General features: G+C 60.8%; 1 protein-coding gene across 2 annotated transcripts in view; it reads right to left on the bottom strand.

The window, feature by feature from the left end:
• Ajap1 (adherens junctions associated protein 1) overlaps nucleotides 1–21,771 on the bottom strand; it is a 103,279-nt gene that overhangs the window by 54,122 nt on the left and 27,386 nt on the right. Inside the window, exon 2 of one of the 2 annotated variants that reach the window (XM_087214585.1) lies at nucleotides 4,816–5,591. In XM_087214585.1, the coding sequence (XP_087070711.1) occupies nucleotides 4,816–5,591 (776 nt within the window). Of the gene's footprint in view, nucleotides 1–4,803; nucleotides 5,592–21,771 lie in introns of both variants that reach the window. The other variant, XM_087214584.1, reaches the window with a different exon arrangement.

The following is a 21,771-nucleotide window of genomic DNA, read 5'->3' as shown; positions in this document are numbered from 1 at the left end:
GAGGCAGCCTCGGCCGCACACCAAGCACACGGTGCATGAAGGATTGTGGAGGAGGCTCCAGAACTGGGCGGCACCACCGAGGGACCATCCCCGAGCACAAGGAAAATGATCTGCTGTCGTGGTAACTCCAGCCAGGCGCCCGCAGGAGGCCACTGTTGGGCAGGGGCAGGGCTGGGCCAGAGGAGGGCAACAGCACCTCAAACGGCTGCTCTGAAGTCCTGTCCAGAGCCCTCTGCCCGCCAGCCATGGAGCTCAGCAGCAGGTCTCTCAAGGGCAGCCCAGGGTGGACACTGAGAGGGCAACAGGAACACAGCACTGCCCTGTCCCGCTGCAGACAGGGTGAGCAGGAAGTCTCTCCGGGCCGTCGTGCATCCCCAGGAGGACAGCTCGGGGCTGCAGCCCGTCATCTTCTCCTGCCTTTGCTCCAGAGCAAGGCCACGGACCCACCCAGACTGTCACCCTGCTGGGCTCCTCCCACGCCCCAGGCTCCTCAAGGCTGATCCCACCCAGCACCCTCGGCACACAGCACCCAGGGCCCCTGCTGTGCGTATCCTCACAGAACCTGGCCCATCCTCCTTGGGCCCCACGCTGCCGAATACCTGGGAGACTCCTGAAGCTGTGGCTTGGTGACACTTCCTCTGCTGTCCTTCCCTGCCATTTCTCTGCAGTCTTCTCTATCTTGGGTTCCCAAATGCATCTTTAAACTCCTCATAAAGAGGGGGACAAAGAAGCTTAGGAGGCACCAAATGCAATACGCTGGAGCAGGAGCATGCGGAGCCGGCGTGGCAGCGGCCTCAGTGAGCTGCAGCTCACTGATCTGCTCCATGTGGCACAGCGCTGATGAGCAAAAGCAGCGGCGGCGGCAGCTTTCTTGGGGGCCACGGGCTGCGCAAGTCCAGAGTGCGCCCACGCGTGCTGTCACCTGTGACCGTGAACAGTTCCGCGGATCGCCGTCCGAGCTGCAGCTCCCAGGATGTGCCAGGCAGAGTGGAGTTGGCAACCCCCAATTAGGACTCCAAAGAGCGGTCTTGGGGTCCACAAGGCCCAGACGCTTCGCAGGGCTCCAACCACTTATTTGTTCTTTGATGCTCTTATCCCAATTAAGACACTCGGAACTTCAGAAGTTCATGAGTCATTTGCTTCAAATATCTTCAAATTAAGGACAGATTCACTTCCCTGGTAGCAAACATCCCGCAACTTCATTAAGTTCAGCATTTAAAATGCCACCACTGCTTTTGGCAGAGAAGGGTTCTGCTCCCCACCCCAGCTATTCTGCTCCCAGCCTCCTTCCTCTCCGGTTCTGGTGTTTAGGAGATATTTCACTGTCACCGCATTTGCTCCCTTGGTTGCCTGGACCACAGGCTGCCCAAGTCAGCTCGGGCATCAGGGTGTCAAGAAAATAACACCAGCCCCGTGCTTGCAGACACACCTAGAAGACACTGAAGGCTCTCTGATGACAAGGACACAGCGACTTAGAAATCATCCTTGGGAATGCACGAGTGGACTACAATGTAAAAATCACCAGGCAGGTCTCAAGTGACATCTACACCACTGCACGCTTGAGCTGCAGGAGATCATGGATATGTGACCGATGGGACAGAGGAAAGCCTCGAGTGAGTGACAACGGGGAGCTCCAGGAGGGCGGTCCCTCCTGGGTGATGCACTGGCCATGAGACTCCAACCAGACAGCTGGGAAAGTGCCAGACTCGCCAGGACAGGCTGGGGTGAGGGGCACTGTGTGGGTCTGAGAACCCCTTCCAAGCAGCACCTAGACCCCCGTCACCCACATGCCAGGCATCCTCGGGCCAGATGCAGTCACCAAGACCAGCTGGCTTGGTTCCTCACAAGCTCACTTTCCGAGTTTGAAGATCACAGCTCAGGAAACAACTCTGTGTTCCTCTTGGGAGACTCAGTGACTTCAGACTCACAGCATGAGCAGGGAGCGAGCTGTCACAGGACGGGGCCCTCCTCACTCCACCTCCGGCGAACTCCTGACCCATCTGACAGCCTCCTCTGCCGGCACTCATGAGAGGCTGGAGCTCCACGCTGCTGCGAGTCTGCACCAGGTGATTTTCCATCCCAAGCAGTGCCTGGCTGGCATCATCTACCCCTCTGCGTGGAGCACCAAGGTCAGCCACAAGGCCACAGTACCTCATTCAATGACCACATAAAGTCAGTAGCAGCAAATCGGCATGATCTCCACCATCAGCACCACATCACCATCACTGCCTTCACCACCTTCATCAGCACCTTCATAACCACATCATCATCATCACCATCAACACCACCACCATCATTTTTATCATCGTCACTTTTGTCACCATCAGCATCGTCATCACCCTTACTGAACACAGGGCAGGCACTGTCCCATCTCTCCAACAATGTCAGGCTAGGCAGCTCTAATGCTCCCACTGAGCCACAGAGAAGACAAGCAGGTCAACCCAGTTCACACAGCAAATACAAGGAGAAGCCAGGAATTTGAAGGGAGATGGTGAAAGTCTTCACCGTGATTTTAAAATCTGGGGTTGATTCCTCTCTTATTCACCTTCAGGAAGGGGCTCTCTGTGGATCCCAGCAGCTACTCCATATAACCCTGGCTCCTGGGTGATTTCAGAGCGTCCCGGTCACCACCCCTGGGCTCACTGTGCCCAGGAACACTTGCTCTATGGATACACAGGAAATGTAACCTGCTGTTTCTAAGTGCTTCTCTACTGAAGCAAAAATAAAACTCACAAACCCCAGACCTGAATCCTAAGATCTCTCGTTGGATGACAGAACTGACTTAACAAATGTTTGTATCCCTTCCTAAAACCCTGCTTCTAGGTTTGAGGAGCCTCCGGCCCTGAGTCGGCAAACCTGAGTGTGACAGGCCTCTCCAGCCTCTGGTGGTCAGACCCATCTTTGACTCTGGCCACCGCATCCATGTGGCCTCCGGCCCCGCGCTGTGTGCTCAGCACTGATGCCGAGTCTCCCAGACACCTTCCCAGGGTCTAGCTGGAGCGGCTCCTGCTTGAGCCGATGACAGCAGTGCCAGCCAGGCAGTGATGACCCCACTGTGGGACCATCAGCATGTCCTCTCTGCCCTCCCCTCGGCCCGGAAGCTGACCAGCACTACCCAGCCCCTAGAGCAGCCCCTGTGGATGGCTCTTCCCTTCTCACAGGCCAGCATCCTTTTCCAGAATTAACATTTCTCTGCATTCAAAGCAAACACACATATTTTCCCCCTTTTAGATTTGTTTTGCTAAACGAGTTAATCTAGCACCAGATTATATTATGAAGAACCATAAATCTTTCCTGAGATAAGCATCTGTCGAATTGGATTAGCAGCATCCAATGTACTGTGAATTAATTTGCTCAGCTTTATAACTCTGTCCCGGGCATTTAACTTTAGCAATAACAAATGTAATTCGGAATAAATGGGAACTTGTTTCTCATCCATGTCTGTGCGGTAAGTGACGTATTCAGAGGTGAGAGGAAGTGGGAGCGGGACCGAATTCCACTGGGGTGACAGGGATAAGTTTGCCGAAGTAAAAACGAACGTCATGTGGAGTGTGTGCAGGACCATGGCCCGAGCGTCTGGGGTCCCCTCGGAGGTCCCATGGGAGGCGGCTCCCACAGGTCTCCAGCCCTCTCCCAGGAAATCCCAAGCTCCATCCCAATGCTGGCCGTGGCGCTGCCTTGGCTCTCAGGTTCTGCTCATATTTAGGCTGCTCCTCAGTGGCAAGGAGCCAAGAAGCACAGAGTGAAAACCGCAGGTTCTCTGGTTCTGGGGGCGGGATTCATGGTCTGAAGGATGGACTCCTCCCCCTGCCTCACGAAACCCTGTCCAGCCACCACCCACTGTTTGCCCGCCAAAGCTCAGGAGGCGCCCCAGCTGGGATGCAGTCTCGTTGGACCCTGGGAACAGGGACACTGTGCCAGCTGCTGGCAGGGGAGCTCTGGGGATCCGTCCTCCTTGCCCTGCACTAGACATGAGGGGCCCAATCTGGAGGCAAACTGTGAGGACACTGTGTGGCACCTCCTGGCCCTCTGTGCCAGTGTCCTAGAGCTGACATCCTGCTTCCAGAGTCCAGAAAGACCACTGTGTGCCTAGGATGCACTAGACACGTCCCAGGTCCTCCCGTGAACTTCTGAGTGACCAGGCCCAAGGAAGGGAAGCTGGGGGAGCTGGGAAGGACAGGGCGGGCCTCTGAGCTCTGTGCCCCAGACTGCTGGACGAGGACACATGCTGTCCCCAGAGACTCCCAAGGGCTCCTCCTACTGACACACGGAAAGTGGAAGCATGGGAGAAAAAGGACACAGATCTTTCCAAGTCCCAGAGCTGATGGTGCACACACAGCTGGTACCTCCACGGCGCAGCCACAGCCCAGCCTGGGGCGGCTCTGCCCCCGAGCACCGGGGCTGCAGAGCTGCAGGTGACAGCCCGGAAGTCCCTCCTCCTGCCTGGCCCAGTTCTTTCCGCATTGAACGCCTCTCTCAGCCAGGCACAAGCTCCACTGCGGAGTCCCCCCGGCCCTTAAGGCCCACACTCTGAGATTCTGAAGACGCCACGTGGCCCCTCAACCCCTCCAGAGACATCAGAGCAGGGTGGGTGCAGCGACCACTCCAGGCGACACGAGGACGGCAACGTGGCTTCTCACCTCTGCCTGGATCTGCTGGCAGACACAGGACGCCCATCCGTCCTGCAGCCACACCCAGCCCGGTGTCCTTCTCCAGCCCGCACCCCAAGCACGCAGGACCCCGGAACCCCCAACCCCCTTGCACATGGCCCGGCCGACTGCGGGCTGTGGCGCAGCCGCCTACCTGAGGTCTCACCCAGAATCCGTGGTGGGCTGGTGTTCTTCCCGTCGCTGCTGGGGCTGGGGGAAGGCTCCGTTGTGCTGACCCCAATGGCGACCTTTCTCCAGGGCTCCAGGGACGCGGTGAGGCCCCGGGTCTGCGTGATGGAGGCGGCCGTGGTGGTCGTGGTGGCCACTGTCGTCTTCCGTGTCTGCAGAACGGAGGCCGTGGTGGGGCCGTCCATGCCCGGGAAGGTGTTGGCCTCAGGGCCCTCCTCGTCCCCGGTGGGTCCCCAGGCGATGAACTCTGTCTCTGTGGTGGGCCGGCCACCCCGGAAGTCGAAGCTGTTGAACGCGGGGTCCTGCGTGTGCCTCCGGCCCCGCCTCAGCTGTCGCTGCTCCGCCGCCCTGCCGGCCACCCCTGCCGAGGACGAGGGTGAGGACGAGGAGGCCAGGGAGGGGCTGGATTTGGAGGTGGCCGGGGGCTTGGCCAGGCCACCTTCACGCCCAGGGGAGGGCACCTGGTCCCTGGGTCTGTGGGCCCGCCGGGCACGGGACACCTGCATCTGCCCATGGGCCCGCTCCACACGGGGGACCCGGAGACTCCACACGGGCGTGGGGGGCCGGGACGGCTGTCCGCTCCGCAGACTCCACAGGCGCGGGGGCCGCTGGGCTGGGCGAGGCATGAGCCAGAACTCGGGGCCTGGGCCCAGTGACTCACAGGACGGGAAATCCACGGCTAGCTGCAGCATGGCTATCAGTACCCAAGCATGGCTTCCGAGGGAGCGGCCCGGCCAACGGATGGACATGGAGCTGCGTGGAGAGAGGACAGCACTCAGTCACGGCCAGCCACAGCCCGCAGAGGGCGACCCGGGGGAACAGGGGCTCTGCTACAGGATCCTAACGGGGACCCTGACCCCTGGAGCCGGCCCCGGGGGACTCCCCAAAGACCTAAGTCAGGCTGCCGAGCCCAAGGGTTCACAGGGCACAGCCAGCTGACACTTGGAGCCCTTTCCTAGGAGGAGGAGGGAGGCCCATGGATTCCAGTGTCACCCTGGCCTGACTAGGTGGCTGTGACATCATCCCCCACCGCCTTCCTCCAGAGGACCTACAGTGACAGTGACAGGACCTGCAGGGCTCCAGGGCAGCCCTGCTCAGCCCTGGAAGGCTTGGCTCTGCCCAGCACACTGGCTGGGACCCCAAGGCTTCCAGAGCAGCAAGAGCCACGTGGTGGGGCTCGGCTAGGAGCCCACGCCCCTCTTCTGCAGCATGGATCATGAGGACTGATTACCAATGCCACTCAAAGTCAGCTGTTGCCACCAACCTCACGTCTGAAAGTTAAAACGAACCTCCAAACCTCCACGAGGCCATGGCAGGGGCGGGCAGGGGGCACAGGGCGCGAGGCCACCCTGAGCAGCTATGCCAGGCAGGTTCGCAACGCACCCCAGGGTGTGTTTCCAGCATCATGTGGTTTCAAAAGGACTGAATCAGGTGAGGGGCTGTGCATGAGCCCATGTGTGCGTGTGTAAGTGTACAGGTACAGCTGTGTTGGTGTGCGTGTGCTAAGTGTGTGTGCATGCAATCTGAGTATGTCCGTGAGTGTGTGAGCACATGTGAGTGTGAAGATGTCTGAGTGTGCGTGCACACCTGCGTGTCAGTGTGTGCGACTGTAACTGAGTGCTGCACGTGTGTGCATGCCCCTCCTTGGCTGTCACTGCTGCCTGGGATCAAACTGGTCGAGGGTCATCAGCATGGAGAAAAAAGGTGCTCACCAATGGGACAAATCCAGACTGCCAAAGGGACAAGTCCCCAGTAGTGAGGCCCTGGATGGCATCGGGGCCACAGTGCTCCCTGCAGGAGGCAGGGCCCCTCATGCTGATGCCTCCTGTGCACGCACTCAGGGCAGGGAAACTGGTCAGCATGTAGCACCTCGCACGCTCTCAGGGCTGCCCGTGACCGGCAAGGACAGCAGCCCTGGATCCTCTGTCTTCCCCTGCCTGCAGGTCTCGAGGGGACCTGCCCTAGGGAAAGACGGAGGCTGCTTGAGCAGGCTGGGGCTCCCCTGGGCTCCCCAGGCCCCCGAGACCCCTCTGGGCCTCACCAGCGGCCCCCATCCCTGCCTCTGCCACCCCTACCAGGGGGGCTGGGCCGAAAGCGAGGAGGTGGGGCTGCCCGCCTGTCACCCGCACCTGGGGAAATACTGCTCCAGGGAATGAAAACCGCAGCACCGCAGCCCGGGCCTGCCTCCCTGGCCTAACTTCGCACACAGGATATTTCTGTGATTTTTCACCAATCATGGGCTGCCATTGGTTACCATAGAAACCCCCTCATTTCCAAGACACCCAGCTGTTATGCAGAAAACCCAGCCATTGCAATGTGGCAGGGGAGGCGGATCTGCTTCTCCTCTTCCAGTCCGGTTTGCTCCTTTTTCAGTGGTGCATTTGTTCAGAGGGAAAACAGAGCGGTGGCTGAGCAGACAGTGGCCGCACAGCGGGCAGTGAGAAGACCAGGCAGGAGAGGAACCCCGAGCCCTCGGGCACGCCCAGGCTGACGCAAGACTGGCGCCCTCCAGGGACCCCCGAGCCCACAGGACCTCGGCCTCACCCCGGCTGGCCTCGAAGCTGGGCGGGAGCCAGGATGCCCGCTGTGGGCCCAGCACTCTCAGTACCCGAGGAAGCGTACGCCACGGTGCCTCGGGGACCCTGTACCAGGAGGGAGGCTGCACACAGCTGCCGGCCACACCATCACCATCTTAGCAGGCGCGGGACCCGCACACCCTAGGGGCCCCGCTCCCCCAGAACATGCCGCCCACAGGGAGAGCTACGAGCAGCGAATCAGGCAGCTCCACATGCAGCCAGGATGCGACCTGGCTGTGACAGTGGCACACAGCGCCCGAGATACTCAGAGCCGCAGACCAGCAATTCTGCCCTCGGACGCACAAATCTGCCCGACGAAAGCCCTGCACACCCCTGCCCAGGGTGGCCCTTCACAAGGACCCAGAGCCAGAAGCACCCAAGTGTCCACTGGCAGCCGGACGTTCAGACATGCGTGGTGTTCCAGCCCCACAGGGCTGCCCGGCCACACAGGCGGGGTCCTGGGGGGAAGGAGCTGGTGCCCGGCTGCATGGAGGAGTCACTCACGAACAGTGATCAGACGGGCAAACCCAGAGACGGAAGGAACACTGGTGTCAGCCAGGGCTGGGGAGGGAGGGGCAGGGAATCAGGCCACTCACTGGGTCCCAGTGTCTTTTGGGTGACTCGATGCCCAGGAAGTGATGGGGGTGCTGCACATAAAACCGCTGAGCCACACACGCTCAGAGGCAAATAATGTAAGGACACGGGAATCAGATCTCAGTACAAAGGAAAGGAGCAGGGCAGAGAACGGGCAGGTGTCAGGGTGCCAGGGTGCTGGCCTGGGCTGGCTCCGTGCCCCAATCCTGTCCCCTGGCCTGGCAGGTGGAAGGGGACCCGAGCGCGCCTCTGTGGTACAGCTGCATCGCTACGAATGCAGCTGGAACTTCAGGGTTGCTCCACGCCATCCTCCTTGAGACTCCCCACAGCCAGATGCCCTCCCTGCTCGAGGCACTGAGTGCCCATGTCTGCTCCTGCAGGGACAGGCCAGGGACAGCTGTCGCTGGGCAGCACCCAAAACCACTTTTCAAAGGAACGTTCTGAGTCCCCGAGCCGCCCGCACTGCCGACTTCCACGTGGGAAGCATTGCTCCATCGCCCTTTATTTTCTAGTTTGCAGCCTTCCTGCTTCTCTTCCTTTTAAGTTTTTATTGAAATCTCTTTTTCCCCTAGAACAGTTTAATAAGATTCAGTGAATTGAAATTCAATTCGCCACCTCCTGTACATTTCCTTCACAGAAGAAAATCACTGTCAATTAAGAGAGAGAGAGAGACGTCTCCTTACCTGGAGCCGCACCTTTCGGGGCTGGAGTTGGCAGCCACTTCTGCGAGGGGCTGGTTCCTCATCTGCTGGGACACAGGGGTGGCGAGGAGCCCTGCGACTGTGCAGCAAGGGCCGTCCGGCATCCTGGGGGGAGCTGTCTGCCAGGTGGCCCACCCTCGCCAGCCCTGTCCTGACTCCCTCCGACCCCAAGCCTGACCACCTTGTCGTCCCTGGCTCTGGGACCCAGCGAGGATGACACTTGCTGGGAGAGTTGATCCCCTAGCAAGCCCAGGGCCCAGCTGAGCATCCTATCTCACTCTCATGGCGTCCCCATGCCCAGGGAGGATGTGGCCCTTCCCCTGGGACCGCGCTCACCCGGGCGCCCCACCCAGCCTTCCTGGCCTCACCCGAGAGCTGACAGGTGAGCTGTTCATTTTGAATAGTTCCAGAGCTACGATAAACCTGCAGGCGACAGAGCACTCCTGGACTCTCCCCTGAGACGCACGGTGGGACACGAGTCTGGGTCACCTTGGTGCACGGTCACAGCTCAGGGACCGACACCAGCACCGGGTGCTGCTGAGGAAACCCAAGTTCTCCAGGATCTCACCCATTCCCACCCAGCACCGAGGACAGCGCCTCTCCCTCCGGCTTCATCTCCTCCAGCTCCTCTGAGCCTGGACCGCTTCTCAGCCCTTTCTGCATTTGCACGACCTGGGTAGGAGTGAGGAACACTGGCCAGAGTCCCCAGCTGCCCCTTAGTTGGAATTTGTCTGACGCTGGCTCAGGATCAGCCTGGGCTGCGTGTTTGGAGGACGGCAGAGCTGTAGGCCCCTCACACCACATCCGGGTCCCCCTCTCCCCAGGGCACTGGTGCTGAAAGTTTTGTCACCTGGCGCAGGTCGAGCCTGAAAGCTTCCTCACTGGAGGCCACTGCCCTCTCATTGCCGGAAGTTGGTTGCCTGCACTGTGCCCACCTTCGGCAGGAACATCCACTGCTTTTTAAAAATCTCTTTAAGATTCCCAAAGACAAGCATGGGAGGCAGAGTCAGGAGAATGTCAGGTTCAAGCTCAGACTGGGCAATGTGGTGACTTAGCGAGACCAGAGAGAGGGGTGGGGGAGGGAGAGAGAGAAAGAAAGGGAAGGCTGGGGCTGCAGCTCAGTGTGAAGGCCCTGGGTTCGACCCCCAGTACCACACACCAACAAAGATTCCCATTGGACAGCAGAACAGGCACGAAGGAACCCTGGGTGAGGCCAGCAGGCACATGTCCCAAAGGTGGATGGGGCACAAGGACACGTGTGTCCCTTTCCTGAGGCCTCTGGCCAATGTCCCAAGTGCTTCTGAGCATGGAGGGCACCTGAGGCTCCACAGGGAAAAGCCCAAGTGCATGAGCCCCAAGCAGGTACTGAGGCCCATGCTGGTTCCTGGGGAGGGGCATCTACACCCTGGGCTTCTCCAGGGAGCCGGAGGTGGTGGAGGGAGGGCCAGGCAGCCCTGCAGTGGCTCCAGGACCGGCAGAGTCTGCTAAGAGCCCAGGATGCAGACCTGGGGTCTGGGCACCCACCTCAGCCCTGTGCTCTGGATCTTGCTGGTTCCCCCAAGGCTCCTGCGGCAGAGCCTGGACCTCAGCATGGGGGCCTTTAAGGGGCGGAGCCCATCCAAGGTGCCCTCAAGGGGACCGGGACTGGGCCTCTCCTGTCTCCTGCTTCCTGGCCAGGATGCCAGCAGCTTTGCTCCACCAGGAGCTCCGCCCCCATGTGTCCTGACTCCCAGACCAGCTCCTCGCCCCTGAGGACAGGAGTGCCACCTCCTCCCCAAGACGGTCCACCATGAGTAGCCCACTCTGGAAGGAGCAGTGCACTCTTCTCTTCTGAGAAACCTTCCTGGCTCAGCCTTCTACTGAGTGCACTAAGCCATGACTTAGCCAATGGCAACCCCATCTGTGTGTCACCCCCGTGTCCCCTAGCTGCTTCCTGATTTAATCATTGCAAACAACCCTGCTTTTCAGGATGGGCTCCAGGCTACCTGGAAGGTTTTCATCTTCGGGCCCCAAGGGCCATGCTTGACTCAGACGCCGTGGCCTGGGACTGTCTCGGGCGGGAGGGACCACAGAGTGACAGGTGGCTTTCTGAGCCCCTCTGCTCCCTCGGGCCCAACCGTAGTCCTCTCCGTGCCCAGCCCCTGAAGCGGGCTCCCTGCTGTACCAGGAAGGGGAGGGCTGCTGCAGCTGGGCCTCCACCCCAGAAGCCACAGAAAGCCCCCGGAAAGGCCACCTGCTCCACCCGCCTCCCAGGTGCACCCCTGGCCCTGGTGGTGGGGTCCCAAGAGGAGTCCCAAACCGAGACGTGAGGCACAGGGACCAGGCAGACAGGCGGACTGGCGCTGCTGCTAGCCACCCGAGGAAGCAGGGATCTTATCCCCCACCCTCCTGTCCAGACCAAGCCCACAGGAGACCCACAGCAATGGCCTGGGATGGGGACCTAAGACCCAGAAAGTTACTAGAAAAAAGCAGCAAAGCCAAGCCTTCTGGAAAGGCAGCCACTGGCTCATTACCTCCAGGCAGTCTGCACCCTGGGGCTGCACCTGCAGGTGCCGGGTGGGACATGACTGACGCTGCTACCCCTCCAGAGCAGCACCCCCTGGCACCCGGTGGTCATGCTGACTGTTTAGATGACCACTGTGGCTCCCCAGAGAGGACTCTGCCCCCCGGGGACATTTAGCGCTGTCTAGAGACAGGGTTGGCTGTCATCACCAGGAATGCTCGTGGGATTTAGAGAGGGACATGAAGCATCCTACAGAGCTGACACCCCCACCCCAGAGACTCCGCCCACCCCAAATGCCCCATGGCATGGACATCCCATCCCCGTGCCTCCCATGCCTGGCCAGGCAGGAGTGATCATCGCAGAAAGAGGCCAGAGAGGACACAGCCCCAGAAGCCACGGGTGTGAGAGAGAGCTCATGCCTTGGCACTGCAGCCTGCTCCCTGTGCAAGCCCAGGCAACCTGCTTAACCACTGTACCTCGGTCCCACCCCACCCCCAAAATAGGGCCCCTCCACGCGGGTGCCTCTGGATGACACAGTGAATGCATAAGCCTGCCGGGCCCCCACAACTGCTCTGCTGCATGCTAGCTGGCCCAGGGACCCCCGGGCCCAGGGAGGCTGCTCCGCAAGCTTTGCAGGTGCCTAAAGGAGATGGAAGGATAGCAGCACGCTGGCATTCTGGTTGCCCGGGCAACATGCCCGCAAGCATTCCGGAGGAGTGAGGTGGTGACAAGCCGTGGGTGGCCACGGTCCGTGTCCTGGGAGAGGGGGTCTGGCTTCTGCATCTGCAGCTGAGGCTCCCAGGTCCCCACGGCGCTGGCTGCAACCCCACTGGGGGACAAAGAGCAGGACCGGCTGCCCAGGAAGAGGCTGCAACCCAGCAGGTCCCCTGCGCTCCCCACACCACATTTGTGCTCGATCCCGGGCATGGGCAGAGCGGCCCTGACTCACTTCTGCTCCCCGGCAGGGACAAGGTCCAAGATGGCCCCGCGTGGCTGCCCACTCCAGGGTCCGGCGCTGTCCCTGCCTGCTCCCTCTCACCAAGGACGGACACAGCACACCAGACCTCTGGGCTGGCCTGGGGCCTGCTGTCTGGGAGCCTCAGCCCGGAAGGTGGCTTGGGTCCAGAAAGCCGGGTCCTGGAGAGGCAAAGCTGGCTCCACACATCCCAGCAGGGCCCATGGCGACGGGTGACCATTTAATGGCAAAGGAGGTGGCGGGACAGAGGTGCCATAGAACACAGTGCTCCTGGACACATTTCGGGGCCAAGGCCCTCGGCCAGGCCACATGGCCAAGAGGCCCCCGGGGATCCTAGGACTGAGGCTGTGCCACGGAGCCAGCCAGGGCCCAGTGCAGGGGGCTGGACGTGGACAGCAAGAGTGAGCGACACCATGGTGCGAATGCTCAGGTGGAGCAGCAGCTGTGGGCCAGGCCCCAGCCACCACCACACAGGACGCGTCCCTGCCACTCTCTGAACGGGGAGAAGCACCGCTGCTCCTCTCATTTGCAGAAAAAGAGAGCCACCAGAATAGCTGCGTTGCTGCGCAAGCACGGCTCGCCCCTGAGAGGCACAACTGCAGGAGGCAGCGCTCAGAGGGACGCAGTTACAGGTGGGGAGGGGCGTGTCCTCACGGACAGGGGTGGCACCGTGGACACTGCTCCTGAGCAACATCGTGGCCTCCTGTCCGGTCTTGTCCCTGAGGAGAAACTGAGGACCAGCAAGTGACCACAGATTCAAAGCGCCCAAGCTCACAATGCCTGATGTTGGCAGGAAGCATCTATTTCGGTCGTGTTGCCATTGTTACGTGGTATTTACGAAACTCTGCACGCTGCCAGGCGCTCTCAAAGCCAAGAGGGGGCCGGGAGGGGCTGCGGAGGAGGAGCTGCCTGGAAGCGAGTGGCCGGTCCCAGCTCCCAGGATTCACAGGGTGGGGAGAAGAGTGCTGACAGGGGTGTGGGCCGGCTTGGAGCTGCAGGAGCTCAGAGGTCCCGGGAGGCACTGGGGGTCACAGCCCAGGCCCCGCTAAGCGCCCTAACAAACCCCCAGGGTCCCTTGGACTCTCCGGGGACCAGCGGGTTTAACCAGGCCCAGACACCAGCAGGGCTCCTGCAGAGGCCCAGCTGTGCCTGTCGGGACGGGGAGCAGAGGCTGGACCCCGAGCAGTGGCGTCCCCAGCATGGCGCAGCGGGAAGCGACGGCCAGGTGCCCACCCTGCTCCCCTCTGGTCTCAGCCAACCCTGCCCACCCCTCACACACCCACTGGGACGTTGTCGCTGAGGTCACCACCCAGAGGGCTCGTGGAAGGCAGAGGAAGGCTAAGCCCGAATCCCAGAGCTCAGGAGCCGGGAATGGAAGCTGTGGAAGGAAGAGCGGCGACCAGAACCCTGTGGCACTGGCACCGTCAGAGTCAGGCTGGGGAGAGGGGGGCAGAGGCCCCAGGCGTCTCTCCACGTCTGCAGTAGCCAGATTTCAGGAAGAGGAGGAGGGCACAGAGGGCCTGGCTCCCACGCGGTGCACCCACAGAGCCCCCTGGAGCTGACGGGAGCTGCCCACCCCGGGCATCGGGTCCTTCACGCCCTAGTGTGAGTGAGTGCCTGAGCTGGACCTAGGCACTCTGGGACTCTACACGTGTCCTGGCCTCTGAGGGCCACACTGCCCCAGCAAGCCCAGTCCAGTGGAGGCCCCCAGGCAGCAGGGCTCTTAGGAGACACATCCTCCTGCCTCAGCCTCCTAAGTGGGACATCTAACATCCCAGCATCTGCAGTGGAGAGCAGAAAACGGTGCCGGGGAGCAGGCTGGTGTGGCCAGGGCTCGGTGAGGCTGGGCTCTGTCCCACCCAGCTGTGGATGTCCTCAGTTCCCCATCAGGACACATGCAGTGGTGATCTCGTCCCTGAGTCATTCCACAGGCCCTGCTGGGAGTTGGCACGGCACACGACCCCATGGCCATTGAGTCTCCCAGCCAGGGTGGCACTACCCGAGGGCCACGGAGGTGCCAGGCAGACCTGGGCCACAGCCACAGGCAGTGGTCACCAGCACAGAGCTCGGGCTCCGCCGCTGTCCCTGTCCTCCTTCGAGCTCCCACTGGAGTGGTGCACATCTCAGGACAGCCACTCCCCTGTCACACAGCCCATGGGCACCATGAGGGTTGCCGCCAGCAAGGCACCTGCCCCCAGGACTCAGGTCCTCCCTGCAGGGCCTGGGAGGCTGGCAAGGAAGAGGCAAGGAGTCCAGCCTGACAGCCCAGGGCAGGACGGGCCCGGGAGCCACACAGAGCAGACGCGGCCACTCTAGCCCCCCAGCACTGGCTCCCAGCTTCTGTTTGCACAGTGCTAGCGACAGGGGCCTCATCACCTCCAAAGAACACTGAGAAACTGCAATTGCAGATGGCATCTACTAGAAAGGCTTCCCCGGGTGAAGGCATCAGCCTCCAGAGCCTCCACACCTAAGTCCTGTACTGCACTGCCATGGAGGACGCATGAATATACACCTTTACACACACATGTGCACATGTACACACATGCACAGGCACACACAAAACAGTTACACAGTTAAGAAACACCACCCATGCACACGCTCAGAACACACCTGCTCACACACCTGCATGCACACGCACAGTACACACCTGCATGCACATGCACACTCAGAACACGCCTGCTTACACCTGTATACACATGCACTCAGAACACACCTGCTCGCACCTGCGTGCACACGCACACTCGGAACACCCCTGCTCACACCTGCATGTACATGGACACTCAGAACACGCCTGCTCACACCTGTATACACATGCACTCAGAACACACCTGCTCGCACCTGCATGCACACGCACACTCGGAACACCCCTGCTCACACCTGCATGTACAGGATACTCAGAACACGCCTGCTCACACCTGTATACACATGCACTCAGAACACACCTGCTCGCACCTGCATGCACATGCACACTCGGAATACCCCTGCTCACACCTGCATGCACATGCACACTCAGAACACACTTGCTCACACCTGCATGCAAATGGACACTCAGAACACCCCTGCTCACACACCTGCATGCACACGCACACAGTACACACCTGCATGCACACGCACACATAGGGCACACCTGCTCACATACAGCAGCACCTTCTCTCTTCTCCCCTCGCCCACCCAGCTGTGAAGTCCCTTCGTCCCAGCCACCATCTTCCAGCAGCCAACACAGCTCGGCATGTGGGCACAAGACACTGAGACCAGGTGACTCCTCCCCACAGTGCCCAGCTGGGCAGCCAGACCAGGAGCTCCCAGGACAGCAGCTTCCAAAGCCCCTAGTGGCACCGACCCTTGTGGCTAGGACATAGGAGTTCGGGTACAGCACGGCACCTCCAGAGCCTGGGCTCTGGGCCACGATGAAGGGAGGGAACCCCGCTTCCTGGGGGACTGACTTCCTGCTGACCGGGGCTCCTGGGCCCCTGCACCCCAACTGACTGAGCTGGGGGCCGACAGAGTCTCTACACGGTTCATGACATCCTCTGGCAACCCCCCACAGCCACGCTCAGCCCGACTTTCCTTGCCCAGGCGGATTTGGGGCACAGGCCCCTTCCCCTCTGAGCACCCCGTCTGCACCAGCACCTCTGCCCAGCTTTCAGCCTCGGGGTGCAGGTGCAGAAGGGGGCGCCAGGCAGTGGCTCAAGGACGACAGCTCTGGAGCTGAGTCAGGGTCCTCACAGGTCCACCTTGCCTGTCCCCGACCACTGACCACCGAAGGCAGTCACGTCATCCCCAGGCTGGTGGCCACTTTTGCCTAGATCCATGGGAGCCCCGCTCTCGGGGGAGAGGCCTCCATATGGTCCCCTGTCCTCTCACTGTCCCCAGCCACCCACAGGAACGGGGCTCCCTCTCCCCTGGCACTGACGACTCCCAATGGGCCCCAGGACCTCTCTCCCTCGGTGCTGGGGCTCAGGAGAAAGGGCTGCCTGGGGGTCCCCTCCAGGGAAGGCCTGGACCCCGGTTGGCCAGGAAGCTCCCCCTCCCCACCACCTCCAGGACACCTTCCTGGTCCCCGGGCTCCTTCTCTGGCAAGGGCTCTCAGGACAGCCCCAGCACAGCTCACTCCTGCCGATCCTCGAATCAGAGGGCAGCACCAGCTTCCAGGGGCTTCCCTAAGGTGCCCTGAGTTCTCTATGCACAAAGTGGGATGGAAATGGACACCGGGGTAGGGCTGTACCCAGAACTGCAGTGTGGTTCGAGCAGCAGGTCCTTATTCCATGTTAATGATGCTTTGACACAAATGCTAACTATGCCTGCATTTTTACTTTACGCAACTCTCCAGCAGCCGTCCATGGGCAACTGCATGCTGGGTGCTGGCTCTAGGGCACAGGGGACCTTGTCCCTTCCTGTTCATAGCCCCAGGCCTGACTCTCCAGTGGCCCAGTGTTGCCTGGCTGGCTGTGCATGCTTGCAGTGCCCCATCTGCAAGGAGCAGGTGAAGTCTTCTGCTTGGGGCTCAGCCATGTGCTTGGAACTCGTCCCCAAGCTGCAGACTTCATCCCAGCTTCCTGCATGGGTGGGCCTGCAGGCAGGGCCTGGGGAGGCGATCAGTCCCGTGGGCTCAGGAGGACAGGGCCCACAGTGGCACTCGGGTCCTCCTCCACGCTGGGACAAAACAGAAAGGCCCTTGCCAGATGCCAGCACCATGAGCTGGGACCTCAGCTCCCGGAACTGAGAAGCAGGCTGAGATCAACAGTCAGCAGCATCGGCCTAAGCAGCAAAAACTGGACTAAGACAGGTCCTTCAAGGAAGGGTGTGTGTCCTGGGGACAGGGTGCCATCCTTAATGGCGAGGCCACAAAACCCTCCCGTTCTGGACACTGGGCTTGGCCTGAGGCCCCCAGCTCCAGGCAGAGGCCTCTGGGTGCTCAGGGTGGGAGCTGAAGCCCAATCCAGGGATGAGAGTCTCTTGTCCCCTGCAGGTCAGCGTGGGCAGCCTCTGTCAGGCTCTGGAGAAGTCACAGCCCCTGCTGGGGTCCTTCCCTGAACACCCTGCTCCCCAGGACAGGGCAGCCCCAGACTTGTGTTCCTCAGTGTGTGGCCAGCAGGGATTTTGGCTGTAAAGACACTGGACCTGTCCCAGGCCAGGGCTCCAGTGCCCTCCCTCCAGGCAGCTGTACCTAAGAGAGGCTCGGGCTGTGGAGCACGCAGTCCACCAGTCCCTCCTGCTCCAGCAGAAGCCGCAGCCCCTGGAGCAGGGTCAGCCCACGATCCACACTTCACATCAGGGAAACTGAGGCTCGGGCTCGTGACAGGTGCTCACACCCAAGTCTCAGAAGCCACACCCAGGCCTCTGGTTCCCCCTTCCCTGCCACCACTTCTGGCCTGCAGCAGGAGGGGCAGCAGCGGGCCCCTGGCCGTGGCAGCCCTGCCTCCACAGAAGCCCGCCCTCCCTCCCACCAGGGGTGGGCCACGCCACCCTTGGTTCCCCTTGATGTGAAACCAGAAAATAGGTGTTTTAGGCGTCACAAATTGCTTGCTCAGTTGTTAACGGGCCACCCTTTGGCAAGGGAAAAACAATTTAGCCACCTTCATCAGCGGAATCCACACCGGGCACGTCGCTCTGATTTATGGTAATTGTCTCTGAAGCCTCTTTGGGGGCTGGCAGGGTGCTGGGTTTCTCTCTCACACTCCGGCAGCCGCTCTGGATGCCCCATTCCTGCTCCGTGATCTCAGGGCGCTCGCCCAGCAGCCCCAGTGTCCCCAACCCCGGGCCAAGGGATGGGGCAGAGAGGACCTCAGATCCCTCCAGCCTGAGCCCTCCTCAAGGTGCCTGCTCACTGGACAGTGCGTGGGTGCCTCTGTGCCTCAGTTTCCCCATCTGCAGAAGGGGACAGATGGCTCAGGTGGCCGTGAACTCCATGAGCCACAGCTCCCCAGTAAGACCCCGTGGAGCGCCAGGCAGGATGCCGCCCCGGTGGGGTCCTAACCCCAGGTCCCAGGGAAGAAGCTGGGAGCTGAGAGCTGGCGTGGAGTACGGGAGAGACCTGGGCAGCCTGGGCTCACCAGCAGGGGTGGCTGGCATCTGCCGGGGCAGGGAGAGCAAGGTGCAGCCTCAGCTGTGCGGCCCCCGGGACCTCACCCGGAGGGAGCCACTGTGAGGACCCTCACTCCCCTCCTGGCCACCTCCCTGGACCAGCGACCTCTCAGCCAGTCCCCGCCTCAGCCCAGGACAGGAGGGGCTGGCAGACCTCCGGCCACAGAAGCCTGAAGCCCCTGTCGGCAGCGGCCAGGGCAGCACACTGTACCTACTGCAGCCTCTTCCTGGAGAAGCCAAGCTTCCGCCACAATCCCAAGACACTCCTCTCCACCCTCAGCTGCATCTGAGTCTCAGCCCCTGGGCCCCAGGGTTCCGGCCCAGTTAGAGGCTGTGCCCAGCATCCACCCCACTGAGCACACTGCCATGGGCCGGCACCAGCACCAGCAAGGGGTGGCCGGCCTCACTACACTCAGCTCGGCCCAAGGGGAACTTTACCTCCAAGCATCAGCTGAGACCACAGACAGTTCTAGGAACACGATCCACGTTCTCAAAACAAACTCTCCTGGGATTCCACCACACGGCAAGGACCTGAGGCAGATTTCAAACAATTTTCCAGTCCTCAAACCTACTTTCACACCATGATCTTGATTTTTCAACATTTATACAGTTTCCCAAGTTTCTGGAACAGTCTGTGAAGAGGAGAAGGTTTAGGGACAGAAGCACAACAATGGGCCTTAAGGTGATGCATCAGGACCAGGCTCCGAGGGCACTCAAACTCCTGGCTCCTGTCCCAGCCCCTGCAGGGAGGGCCAGCTCTGCAGGGCTTTCGAAGGCACCCTGGTCAGCTGGGGAGAAGCGGTCAGCAGGGCCCCTGGGCTGCCGTCTGTCCTGAGGCCTCTGCAGAGGGGCAGTGTCCCTTGGTGTGGCATTTAAATGCAGGGTGGAGAGCCAGGGTCCTCGCCAGGAGGCCAGAGGGCCTGCAACATCTGCAGGTGGGACGGCACAAAGGGATGGGGCCCAGGCCAGCACCTGACCAGAGCCGTGAGCAGGGGACATCGGCAGGGACGCTGCTGCCTGTGACCCCAGGCACCTCCCTTCCCACAGCAAGGCTGAGACCAGCTGGGCTGAGCACAGGAGAGCCAGAGCCTCCTGCTGGGGGGAGGCCTATCGTTTGTTCCCTGGCAGAAGTCACATGACCCGTGTGTGTGTGTGTGTGTGTGTGTGTGTGTGTGTGTGTCACACGCTTTGGAAAGGGGCTGTCCGGGAGCCAAGGACATGAAGGGTCCAGCTGTCCTCTCAGGCAGAAGGGAGAACACAGCTGGACCCCCACCCAGCTGGGGAAAGGGGACAGGGGGTCGGGGGCATCTGGACCTGCAGCTCCAAAGTCCCGGGGAGACGTCCAGCTCCAAGCCAGCTTCACTGTGGGCCAGCTGCTCCCTTGTGACCCTTGGGGGCCTGACTCGGGGACACACATGACAGAAACTTCCTTGGGGGCTCGGAGAGAGGGAAGGAAGAACGCCACGTTTCTGGCCATAGCAGGGGCTCAGTGCAAAAATGTCACTACGGCAGAGCAAATGGTGGCTCCCCCTAAACACATCCACTTCCTAAGCCCGGCCCTGTGAGTGTATTATTTGATTTCATTTCTAGTACTGGGGATTGAAACAAGGCCCTTCACACTGAGCTACATCCCCAGTCCTTTTTTTGAGACACAGTCTCGCTAAGGTTTTAGGTTGCCCGGGCTGGGCTCAAATTTCTCATCTTCCTGCCTCGGCCTCCCAGGGTGCTAAGATTACAGGCAGGAGAGTCTCTGCCTATGTAGCTAACTGAGGCTCCTGCGGTGAAGACAGTTCTGCCTTATCCAAACACACCCTAAACACACGACAAGCGTCGTCATGGGAAGGGACACAGTGAGGTTTGGGACGCAGACAGGGAGCCGTGTGGGACAAAGGAAGAGGCTGGAGTGACTCACACAAGCCACTGAGCACCTGGAGCCCCAGGAGCTGGAGGATGCAGGACAGAGCTCCCAGAGCGCCCCAGAAGGAGCGCAGCCCTCAACACCTTCTTTCGGATTTCCAGCCTCCAGACCAGGAGAGAGCAGCTCCCTGCTGTAAGCTGCTGGCTCTGAGCTGACTGGTGACAGCGGCCATGGCACTCTGACCATGGCACTCTGACGCAAGCACTTTATGAGTCACCGGGGGCAGTGACCCTGGGGTCCCAGTGGAGGAAAGGTGGCCAACTCCCCTCTTCCACTGGCAACCAGCAGCCAGCAGCCGCCTCGAACCTGACGCATGCTGACTCCTCAGGAAGCCACCACGCATGAAAGTCCTGCCGCCAAGGTGCAGGTGGACTGGCCGGAAGAAAGCCGAGGTGGGCCTGCAGGGGGGCTCCTTTGAGATGCAGTGTGTGCCCCACAGCCGCCTGGGTTCCTCCGTCACCGGACACTGCTGGCAAAGGGCACCCACAGGGCCCCCCACTGCCCAAGCTGGCATGGTGGATCGCAGGCCACTGTGGCACCTGTGCCCGTGATAGTGGACAGCGAGGGACAGGAGGGGCCCCACCATGCACGGAGCACCAGCACCAGAAAGCCCCAGCCCCCAACCTGCCTGCCCCGCCCGTCAGCATCCTGGGAAGGGGCATCAGACAAGACACTGCTCTCCTGGCGATCCGTCAACCATGCCAGGATCGTGGCCACCGCCAGCTCCAGCAAATTGTGAAATACAAATTGTTAGCAGCTTGCCGACCATTTGCAAATCAACCGTCACAGTGAGGCATTAAAAGACCCCCTAAATAAGCGTCCCCGGGAAGGTAGTGACACGGGAGCTTGTTCATATCCTTTCTGCTTGATACTTGTTCCATCAAAAGGAGGGTGCATCGTCCCCATGGAGAGGCTGCACCAGCAGCGTTTAGAATGCAAAGATCTGCTGATTTTTCATAGGGAATTATACAAATGGAGCTGCTCTACCATTTTATGATTGAATTAGGTAATATATTGACGGTGCAGAAAGAACCAAGGTTACGTCCTTGTTTCCCATGATTTATGGACTTGGAGTGTCTCATAGCTCCCGGTACCGGACACATTCATGCTAGTGGTTTGTGCTGCTGGTGCCCAGGAAGGCTGGCTGTAGCACCAGCACTGGACACTGGATGCTGGACACATCTGATGGTGCTGGACCATTGTCAGAGCCTCCGGGGAGCTGCAGAAGCTGGCAGCTGCAGGCTGGCTTTGTTGTTGTGTCTTTGTCCTCCTGCCCAGGATTGAGTCTGTGGATCCATGTGCTGCGGCCACGAGTGGCCCCTGCTGCCCAGGGGAATCTGGCCACTGCCTCTCTGTGGACACTGTTTGTGGCCCTGGACAGCTCCAGGGAAAAGGGCGGGGCACCACCCGGGGGTCAGGGCCAGGGAGTCCGACCCCGCCATTACCCTGGGCAGACTGCCCCCCCCCCAAGCTAGACAGACACCCCTGAGCTCGGGGCTCCCCTCTGACGTGCAGAGGCCTGCAGGTGTGGAGGGGGTGCTGCAGGTCTCCGTGGCAGGGAACCGGGCTCCCCAGAACAGG

The sequence above is a fragment of the Heterocephalus glaber genome, unplaced genomic scaffold, assembly GCF_053883595.1.
Source record: "Heterocephalus glaber isolate CG9 unplaced genomic scaffold, H.glaber_assembly_v1.0 deba00001447, whole genome shotgun sequence".
Taxonomy (NCBI): Eukaryota; Metazoa; Chordata; class Mammalia; order Rodentia; family Bathyergidae; genus Heterocephalus; species Heterocephalus glaber.
Note: the sequence above shows the minus strand (reverse complement) of the source record. Positions and strands in the feature narration are given on the sequence as shown.